Source organism: Anser anser (genome assembly GCF_964211835.1).
Source record: "Anser anser genome assembly, chromosome: 1".
NCBI lineage: Eukaryota > Metazoa > Chordata > Aves > Anseriformes > Anatidae > Anser > Anser anser.
In genome coordinates this window covers 22,675,086-22,686,759 of record NC_139720.1, presented here as the reverse complement: position 1 = coordinate 22,686,759, position 11,674 = coordinate 22,675,086, and the positions used below count along the sequence as shown (strand labels likewise).

Genomic DNA, 11,674 nt, shown 5'->3' with positions numbered 1-11,674 from the left:
AATCATGCTGAACTGTGAGATTTTCTGTATTTAACACAGAACTGGCAGAAGAATATCCAAGCAGAAGCAAATGTCGTATCAATTACATCAGTACACTGTGTGCTGGTGGTTATGACCACCCTTCAGTCATGAAGGTGTCACGGAGTATTACACAGATGAATCCTTCAGGGGAATAAACCTTCTTTACATTTTGTAAATAAAAATAAACACAGGAAAAAAAATAAACATATTTCAAAGTGATTACTTGTAATCAAAAGCAAAACTATTACTCCAATAAAAAGAAACATGCATGTTTTCTTCCCCTTATGGAGACTGAGGACTCTCCATAAGACAGTATGATGTCCTTCACAACACAAGTCAACTTTGTGAGTTGTAACCCACTGAACTCAATGTAGCAACATATTAGTGGCAGTTGCACCCACTCATTACTACCTTTGTTAAGAGGGATTATCATCATCTTGAGGCACAGTGGCTTAATTCTAAAACACAGAAAATGTTTAAGCATAAGAAAAAGACTTTTTACTGAGAAGATGCTCAAACATTGAAACTGACTGCTCAGAGAAAATTTTGCAGTATTTTCCATCATTGGATATATTCAGAACAGGACTGGATGTGGTCCTGAGCAGTCTGATCTAGCTGAACCTGATCTGAGCAGGGGGCTGGAGCAGGCAGTCTCCAGGGGTCCCTTCCAATCTCAGCAATGCTGTGATCTTGTTATTGTTAGGATAGAAAAATGTTACCTTGAATGGCTGTAAAAGCCAAGGTTTTCCCTTCATGTATCAGTTCACTTTTAAATAATACATTATTAGTGACTTGAACCAAGGACTCACGTCAAAATTGACACACAGCACTACTGTCAACTCCCACCACACGAGGTCTAGCAACCTGCATATCTGTTCACCTCTGTAAACCAAGTCAGACACAGCTACATTGTTTTCCTGAGGAACAGAGACTTGAGTTTAATAGGAAAAGGCACGGGATTAAAGACTGTCTTCTGATGATGTCTCCCATTGCATGACCTCAGTGTGTGACCCCAGGGAAATACTGCGACATATGACACACACAGAAAGTTAGCACACCAGTACATAATGTTGACTAACCTCATACTGCAAAGATTTTTTGTATCTCATGAGACAGAAAGTTGACCTCACAGAAATGTTCCCTTTATTTCTTTCTCTTTTCCTCTCTTTCAGTAAATCACTTGTTCAAAAACAGATATTTTTTCATTAGTGCCCAGAATGATTTATCCCACTCTTTCATCTCCCCATGTTGTTGCAATAGTTAGAGTAAGCCAGAGAAAACATGACAGGTATCGATGAAATACAACAATCTTTAGGGAGAAAAACGTTTCAAGTGAAGTGTATGGCTTATCTTTTTATGCTAAACTTTAATGCTAACCAAATGAAAACAGATCACTTTCTTTATGCTTTAACAACACAGACTCAAAAGAATATAAGCTGGAAATGTAGATAATTATCACTGCAAACCTTACAATATGCTGCCTACTTTTGTCATCATAGCAACATTCCCATTTGTCAGCTACATACTTTGCTCCAGGTTTTCTTTAATACCCCTAAAGAATCATTTTAAACTCCTTCTGTCTTTATATTCCTGGAGACAGGGATTCCCTTTTCACAAAAATTGCATAGAAAGAAAAAAGGTTTAGAAGAGGAAAAAATTGTGAACTGCAGCCAATATTCATATCAACCAAATGGTCTGGTACATTACCTAAAGCAAAAAAATGCTTCCACTTGGAAGCTAAATTCAAAATGACCTTGTGCTTTTTTCAAAAAGGCTGGCAGCTGAGGTCACTGGAGTGAATTGTGATAGACACTGCTTCTCTCTATAGTTAGAAGGCATTTCTAGTACGTGAATTACCACCAAGTAGGGAAAAAAAGGAAAACATAGCAAAGCACATTGTTCCATTTCCGTGTAAAATAATGGCAAATATAGCCTAAAACAGTTATGGGTTTCATGAAATAATATAAGTTTTCAGCAACTTTATTTCACCACCAAATATGTTCTACCCTTTTCAATTCTACATTCATAAATTAAGCCTATTCTTTAACAGTCTCTACTGTTGACAGCACAAGCAACAGTAACTGCATTTCCCCAGCAGGCAGATCCCAGCTGCAGAGATTATGTAGTGTTGTTTAAAAATATATATTGCAGTTGTGCTAGAGCTGACTAAATCACTGAGCAAAAAAACAATGAAATGGAAAAGAAGCTGGAACTGATAGTAAGTCTTTTAATTGAGATTTAAATATGCAAGCTGAAAGAAATTCCACTCTCTTCACTTCTGTAAGGAAATTGTTAACAGTAATTTCAGAAGAAGCCAATTTTCAGAAGGGTATTTTTTCAATTAATTGTCTTGCAAACACAAGAGCAACCTCTGTCTAAGGATTTTAATCTGTCAATAGGACTGCACGAGTCCTCAACTTGTTTCAATAATAGCAGCTTTTCACTGAAATATTTTGATCGACAGATTCTTATTTTTAACATCTGCTTCTTGTGGGAGCAACTTAATGTTAAGATAAAAAATACACTTGGGGTTTCAAAGCAGGTGGAAAAACTCACAGTTCTGACTAAATGAGAACTGCTTCTAATCTTGTGTTTTCCACTGTGCCTTGACGTATCCTATATATAGAAGAAAACACATCTTGTCACTTCTGAAACATTTAAAGAAGAAAAAAAAAAAAAAGCACATGTAACTTACCATTAAAGTTTACTGCCCGGATGTAAGTAAGTAGTTCTTTACCATCAATTGTGCTCATCCTTGGGCATAGACCAATATATCCTGGACAGAGATCTTTGTGCATGTTGTGTAGTGCATAGGCCATGGAATATACTGCATCAATAACAAACTGAACTTTTCCTTCTTGCTCATAGGCTGAATCTCTTGCAATTCTTTCTAAGCCTAAGAAAGAAAGAGAAAAAGTCTGTTTACTTCAATCTGTATGCATGCGTTTGTGCACATGTGAGCAAAAATTCACAGAAGAACATAAATGATTACAGTTAGATAGATAGGTAAAGTTAGGACTCAGCTATCCATCACCTAAATAAACAAGACAAGGGAAAATATGGCCATCTGGTTTTGCCTCTAATCCTTTTATGTTGTGCCAGGTATATAAACATTATGTTGAGTCCTGGGCTGGGAAACAGGACAGAACATTTCATTACAAGGATAAGAAAGAAATATATATATATATATATATATATGCACTTCTACAATCCAGTAGAAATACTCTTTGCAGCTTATTGACTTTCGTTCAACAACTGTTTATTGTTATTTATAGGACACTTCTACAGCAGCTTGACATTCTGTTTTAGACAAATTTAAGGCTACCTTGATTTTTATCTATGTCTATTGCTTGATAAACATTATTTAAACATGTCAGGACAAAAAAGCTGAATGTTTGCCAAGTGATGTGGCCATCTGTCTCCATATTGAAAAGTGCTTATTCTGAGACTTTTTCGCTGTATTTATTAGTGAATTATGCTTCCCATTGAGAGCCATGTACTGCCTGCTCTTTCCTACAGGGACATTTTTCCTACAGAGGGAATACAGAGCAAATCAATACATTATGAGATTTTGATTCTACAGGGATTTCCCACATTAATCATCTACATCCAAATCCAGAGATATCTTTTATGTTCAGGGGTGATATTACTAAGTGGAAAAGTTAAAATTAAAGTTCAGAAAAATTATGTTTTAGGCTGACAACCAACATGCAATCCCATGTCCTCTGTGGGAATACAGGCATTGATTTCTAAGGCACAGAATTTTCTTTTACAAGGGGAGAGAGGGCTTTACAGATCTTGACATGAAATCTGTCCTGCTGAAGTCTACAGCCAAGTTCCCATTGACTCAGGGAGCACAAGACTAAAACCAAGGTTATCTACTAGATAACAGACTCATTCAGTGTAAAAATAATCCATTCACACTATTTGAAACTAAGAATATAAAAATGAACCAAAATTTTATGCACCATTTCTTTACTATTCTTTACCTTATTTTTTGTTTGTTTTTATTTCAAAATAGTGTTTTATCAATTCATGATATTAATGTTGATGTATCCAAATTTTGCAAATTTGCATTCTGTATGACTGCAAATTTACTGTATGCAAGATCTTTCTTTAGAAAAAAATATGCAAGTTCATATGACATGAGAAAAAAAATCAGGGACTCTATTCAGAGCCTTCTGTTTGCTTGCTGTACTTCAATGCCACTGTATCACATTACAATGGTAACATATGAACAAATCTGTAATCTGACAATCAGCAGTGTTTTATGTTTTAAAATATCCCTGAGCACTGGGAGAAATAAATAGCACTAAAAAATTATGACACGCTTTTATTTCTCCTTAGGGAAAGAAATAAAAATGTATTTAGGGATTAAAGGAAGAAAAAAAAAAACATGCCTGCTTCTTGAAAAGGTACTGACTGTTACTGACCATGAGAGTAAAGCACATAACTTTGTGACTTATTACAAGTAGCTCAACTAACACTTTTCAAAGTGTTCTATCTAATGATTGGCAAATGATTAGTAAATTGCGCGACACTACTGCAACCAAGCAAACAGAAAGCTTTTCCTTGCACATGCTGAAAATTACACAGTTCCTTGAAATGCATTACCTAGACATGAAAGAAGATATTAAGGATGTAAGAGATGTGGCTTAATTAGATTGCAACTTTATTAACTTATTTCATTTGTGAACTAGCTTCCAACAGTAATTGATGGGTACTGCTTAGGAGCCCTCCCTTAATTGTTCCTGTCTGGTTAAGACAGGAATCAAGACAGTATGCCTGCCAGTCAAGGAGTGAAGGGCAGGGTTTACAGAACTGCTGCAGGCACACAGCAGTCAATAACCTGCATGTTTTCTTAAGAGCTTCTACATCCTCTAGATGTGATGGTCAGGACAGGAGATGTTTGAAGGAGACATACCTCTTTCTATTTCCAAGCCAAATGTAATTCTCCTCACACATCAGACGGATGTTTATGTTGAAGGGTGGAGGGTTGGTGAAAGACAGAAAGAAATCCTTTTCTATAATAAAATGCTAAGTCATAATGCCCTAAAAGCAGCAAACACTTGTGCAAATAAATAGTACTAAGTAGTACAGATTTACAAAAGAAAAAAAAAAAAAAAAGAATTACGGTCCCCTCTATTACACTGTATTTTAAGCACACATTGGATTACTATAAATTTCTTCCACAGTATACTATTTCACCTTTACTCTTCACAAATATGTGATCATAAACTAATTTATCATATAAATTCCAGATTAAAAAAGATTATAAATGAATTTATTACCACTGAGTGTCTTTCCTTAATTATGAAGGGGTGAACAACATCACAAGATTAATACTTTTAAAACTAGAAAACCCAGAAGACAATAGAAGTCTCTGCCTTCCATAAGGGAAATAAATAAATAAATAAATAAAAACTGAATTACACATTCTTTCTTCTTGAAGTTTCTCTCCATTTTCTCTTTCCGGAATTCTCAAATGTTTAAAACATTAATTTATAAAGATGACAAGAACTCATCAACTTAAATCTGATTAAATCTGATTATATTACACTGTCCTAAATAAACATTAATGTATAATTGTAAAATGCTGCATATTGTCTAAATCATAAATATATTCATCTACTACAAAGATAATATTACATGTTTGGAAGACATGATTATCATTTGTCTTCAGATTGTATATGAAGTAATAATAGCTTCATTTATAGCTTGACACTGAGCTCAGCAAGGCATGCTTTTACACACATGGCTGACTTGAAATAATAAAACAATATGTATCTCATAACAGAAATGCTTTAATGCTTTCTTAATGATCACTTCAATTTCTCATCCTACAGTTTTTATTCCAGAAAAGATTGCTTAGGCTATGTCATTACCAAAAAGACTGCGAAGATGTTTAAACTCTTGAACCCAGGCACTTCATACCTGCTTGGTCTGACAGTGTGCCAAGACCTGAGACAAGAACTGGGCTCATGCCATCCTTCCCTTCACTGATTTCCATACAAAGGAAATCCAGAGAAATATGTCACGGTATTTTCCAGCAGGTCTTCCAATCCTGATGCTGAATAGTGCAAGCTTGTGGGGAATCGCAGCAAGATGTTGAGACTTTCTCTGACCAATGGGGAAAATACATAGATACATGTACTAATGTTATCATCTTGTGCTACAGAAGAGCTAGGAAGAGATGTATCACAAGCCCAGGAAAAGTGTCAGCTGTTCCTGACTGCCTTTAGTTGGAATCTTTTCATGAACCCTAGAGACCAACAATGATCCGCTATGAGCCTGTATAATGTTGCCATAACTACTCTTGCACTTCTTGAGCAAGAGGGACAAACTGGACTATAGCAGGAAGTATCTCTGCAGGGATAAGTGTCTTTTCTGTTCAGGATGGTGGAGCTCAGCTATAGCAGGAAAAGATAAGGAACATAAGGTGAGACATGGATCAGGTAGATAAGGAGCTGTGGCCGGGGCTTATCATTTGTGAGGGAAGGAGAAGCAGGTGACATTGCCAGTTCCCCAGGTAGGATGTGGGAATCAAGAGACTTTGGGTAACAATACCCAAGAGAAATGAGGCCTTCACAACAATAAATTAGAATGTATCTTAATTAAAAACTTAACAATACAATACAGTAAGTAAATTAAGATTAATGTAATATAGCTAAGGTAATGAATTCATACATGGGTGATGATACCACCTGCGGGATATAAGCAAAGCAAGCAAAACTTAAGTCATTGATCTCACTAACAGGTGACTGCTGTGGGATACGTTACGCAATTCACCTATATTTTAGAGACTGTCTTCTTAATGATAATCTTAGGGTGTACATAGATTAAATTTCTGTGCACATGTCCATGGCAACAAGAGTACAGAGCAAAGTGCTTATTTATTATTTTCTTATCTATATAGATAGATAGATAGATAAAAATCTAGATAAGGCAAATGGATATACTTGTTTCATAATTTGTGATACAGGGAAATTTAATTAATTACTTTATTTATCAACTACATAGTTTCTGGAAATACCCAGTTCACCTTACATTTTTGACCAATCCCATTCATGCTGTCTTGCCAATATTTCTGTTTCCAATTTGCATTATTGAAGCAATTTGTGTAAAAATGCTACTGACATTATCTGTCATATTTATTTCTATTTTCAAGAATCCATCCTATATATGTAGTTAAAATGTTAATTTATGTTACTTGAAGACCGAATATTAATATCAAAGACCTTGTATACAACAGCTAGTTAGAGCTCCAGACTTGAACAATGGGGTGCAGGGTTTGAGAAAGGTTTTGTGTACTGGACAGCTTGGAGAAACAGGAGTGGGGGCCAGCTTAGAAGAACAGATGTCAGTGCTATGGGGATGCAGTGTGCATGGGTCTAGGATACTAATCTTTGGAAATAAAAAAAAAATGACAGCGTAACCATCAGGTTCCAAGCTTAGAAAAGTAGTGCAGAAAATAGGAGCACATAACTAGAGCTCCACTTGGGAAATAGGATATTTCAAGGTGTTGTCTTGATTTCCTAATCTTTAGTCAACAGATGGAAACATTCCTCTTTGAAATCTATCAGCAACACATTTTTCAATTTGAGCCACCTTGATTTCTATCATTTTAAGGTTCTTATTCAAAATCAACATTCAGTGTTTAGAGAACTGTATGCAGAAACTATTACTTTTATTAATAAACCTTAAAATATTTATTTTCATTTCTCACTGTTTATTGGGATCTATACTAAACACAGATATAGATATAATTTATGCTAACTCCATGAAAACATCCAGCAGCTGTTTGAAAACTCTCACATGTAAGTTTTAGAAAATTCCTGTCAAAAAACTCTCATCTTCAGTTCTTGCAATGTGTCATAGTCTTTCACTTAGTTAAAATGAAAATTACTTTGTCATCATCATTTGGTAGGGTTATATCATTTATTTCACTAACCTAATAATATTAATATAATACTTGTGATTTTTTTTTGTGCCATTTTTGATACATCTAACAATGGATAAATATTCAACATCTGCTTGAAAACCTCATGTGAGAAACACTGCTGACTATAGATTCCATTTATACTATTTTAACATACTTATTGCTATGTTTGTTATTGAGTGATTCATGTATCTTACTCTTAGGGTTGGTAATTTCTGGCAAAATCTGTGTTTATCTAGGAAAAAAAAAAACTTTTTTTTAAAAAAAAGGCTTGTATGTTTTCTCCTTCAGTTAGAGGACAGCAATATTAATAGCTGTCTTAGCAGTGATAGAAATCCTACTGTAGAAGGGATAGAATCTCCTAACTATGGATTCATCACCAGCGATGAAAAATCCCTTTCCAAGAGTTTGTATTCCTCATGCCTTTCCACATTCCCATCTACTCTTCTTTCATCTTGTCCCCTCTCATGTGTGCTGAGTGGCAAATCCACTTTTTTAGGGACTGCGTTGCAATTAAGGGGAGAAAGATCTGTGGGGGTAATAGTGTGAGGACAAGTAATGTTGGAGGATGGAGTGATAATAAAAATGATTTGTGAAAATGATAATAGGCAAAATGGTTACCTGTGAAAAATCTATTCTGCTAGCTACCATTTACCTGCATTTGTTATATATGCTCAAGTGTAATTACTGCATAAAGGCCATTGGTGCATCTGTGCAACTCTTGGTTGGTTTTTTTGTTTGTTTGTTTTTTCCTAACTTATTTGTTTACAAGTCTTCATCTTACATATCTAGTAACATTTCGTCAGTTTGCAGTTATAATTCACATTTTTCACTCACAGCTAAATTATTTATCCCATTTACTTGGCTCACAAAACAGTTTTAGTTAAGCTGTACTTGGAAGCAAGCAAAATCAAAGATAAATATTGTTGTGTTGGGATTGATCTTTTTCTGCATGTCAATCACAGCTTAATCGCTAGCACTTTTAAGTAGGCTCCCACCACTCTTTAGCTCAGGCATGAAAGTTCTCTATTTGTCAGAATTTGTTAGAACTTCCCATTTTTGCAGGTAGCTTTTCCTCAGAAAGTTGTCATCTATAAACGTTAGCCATTTTAGCAGTCTCAGCAGGAAGCACTAAGTGTGTATGGTGCTCCCTTTGCAGTCTTCCCTGATTATTCAGTTGCTTTCCTCACATGTTGTAGAGAGTTTGCTTTCTCAGAACAAATAATGCAATAGAGATCATTATCTTCAGTTACTGAAATTTAAGGGGGTGATGTACTTTTACAGTGACGGAGTTGAGCTTTCTAGTAGCCACATGGTAACAGTGATGCTTGTTTTGTACATGAGTTAGTCCACAGAGAGCCCCATAAAACTTTTCAGTAATAGTACATTGTCAGTTTAGAAAGCAATTCAGAGAGGAAGCTAAGGATTATATCAATTTTCTTGCTTAGCCATTCCAAAAAGAAAATTGAGGATGTATAGGCAATGATAGTGAAATGAAGCAGTTTGACTGTCTATTCTTCAACAATTAACAGAAGAGGTTTTGTGAATTGGTACCTGATACAATTTTGGAAGGGTTATACTTTACGCTAACTCACCAGAATATATATACATATATATAGCAAGACCAATTAGTAAAGGTCTGAGAAAACAAATTAAAACAAAACAGTTTTTCAACCCAAGAAGGATGTGGAGATTTTAAAATAGATCCTACCCAGAACTGGGCTGAAACTTCATACTTTCAAAAAACAATGCAAACGGAATAGCCAAAAGAATATTTCAGGTGAGTGAACATGTTTCAATAATTTTCACTTTAACTTCACTTTAAATGAAAAACTAGATTTTTTGTTTGTCTGGTTCTTTAAATGGAGTACTTCAAAAAAAAAATTCCCTGCACACAAACATTTTTTATTGGAAATACCATAACATTTTTCCTGACCTTCACAGTATCAGATTTTTTTTTCAGCAATACACTTCTAAAAATGCACAATAGTATACATCAAAGTTGAATTATAACATAATTCTGGTCACTTTTTTTTTTTTCTCTCTTTTTGTTCCCACAGCTATGTGTGACATTTATAAGAATGTTTTCACTTAGAAAAAAACAAATGAAGTTGCATTGCTCATTTTGGTGCTTTGAGTCACTAACAACACTTTAAATATTCTTATCAGAGTGAAAAAAAAAAAATCCCTCTTCTAGTTATTGCTTTCTCGTTGCTGAATTAAATCTCCTTGAAACACTGTTTAAAAAGTTGGTTAGCACAGGCATTCAGAACTCTCGTACATTTAAAACTTCAGTCTACTACATCTACCAGCATCAGTATCGTGTAAAATAGTGTCTTGCTGATCCACGATTTGCTCTGCTGTTAGGCTAAGCAGTACTGACTACATTCAAATAATGATAAGACACTGTTGGAAATGGTTTCCACCAATCTAACCAAGAACCATGAAACATATGTAAAAGAAAAGATGCATCAAAAATATGGTGGGATAAGTAATCTCTCCTTCAGGTGCACCAATCAATATCAGTGGAACTGGTCACATAGGAATATATTATTTAGTGAGGACAAAACTCAAAGCTATGTATAACATTTCAAAAAGTTTTATGACCATGTTATCAACTGACTGCAGCTTTGAAACTTGCAGGCAGAGCATTATCAGTGCTACTGCCAGAAGATTCTTGTCCTCCAAAAATGGTGCTCTGGCAGATCTCTATTCACTGGTTCACTTTCTGGTGGCAATACATCTGACAACATGAGAGCACATATCTGTTCCGGAAATACCTACAGAAAAAAAAAAAAAAAAAAAAAAAAAGACACTGCAGGAATTTAAATAAAAGGGTAAGAGAGAGAATTGGGGTACTAAGAGAACATTCGTTCGATGCATATAAGGAAGAAATTTTTCATGATGAGGATGGTGAGACACTGGAACAGGTTTCCCAGAGATGCTGTGGATGTTCCATCATAGAAAGCATTAAAAATCAGGTTGGATGGGGCTTTGAGCAACCTGATCTAGTGAAAGATATCCCTGTCAGTAAGCAGGGGTGTTGGACTATATGTTATTTAATTGTCCCTTCCAATCCAAACCAGTCTTTGATTCTATGGTTTTTGAGGTTTCCTAAATATTTATACAATTATTAAATGTCACTCAAGTCCCATCTTGCTTCATCTGTTTTTATTTTAGAATGGACACTAAAGTATCTCATGTCTCAGATTTCCTTGAGTCTTATACCCTTGTAAGTTTTATATATATATATATATTATAGCATTTACAAGTGTTAATGATCCACTGCTTCTTACATTCTTTTTGTATTTCCAGGTTTAGTATGTGTTAAAGTAATAGAGTTGATTTGATTCTATGTTACTATGGCATTGGACTTTTTTAACTCTTTAGTTGTATATATTATACATTACATATGAAAAAAAAAATTTAATGCATTAACTTCAATTAAAATAATGCCAAACATAAGATTGCTGCTCTTTGTTTTACGTATATCGATATATATCAGTACATATTTACAAAAAATAAAAATAAAAAATAACAATCAGCTGCAAATGTGAAGCCATGAGCTAATTGTCATTCCCTAAATTCTACAGAAACAGGGATTTTCAGCCTCAGAAGTTGTCAGTTTGGTTTGTAAATGAGGAATGTTATTTGACTGATTTTTGTACAGGAAAAAAAGTGTTTTAAATTATATCATAAAATTAGGTGTTTGTC

At 34.7% G+C, this 11,674-nt stretch overlaps 1 protein-coding gene across 7 annotated transcripts in view; it reads right to left on the bottom strand.

The window, feature by feature from the left end:
* GRM8 (glutamate metabotropic receptor 8) overlaps positions 1-11,674 on the bottom strand; it is a 344,303-nt gene that overhangs the window by 124,342 nt on the left and 208,287 nt on the right. For all 7 annotated transcript variants that reach the window (XM_083819524.1, XM_083819525.1, XM_083819520.1 and 4 more), the window contains one exon: positions 2,717-2,917. In XM_083819524.1, coding sequence (XP_083675650.1) covers positions 2,717-2,917 — 201 coding nt within the window. The remainder of the gene's footprint in view (positions 1-2,716; positions 2,918-11,674) is intronic.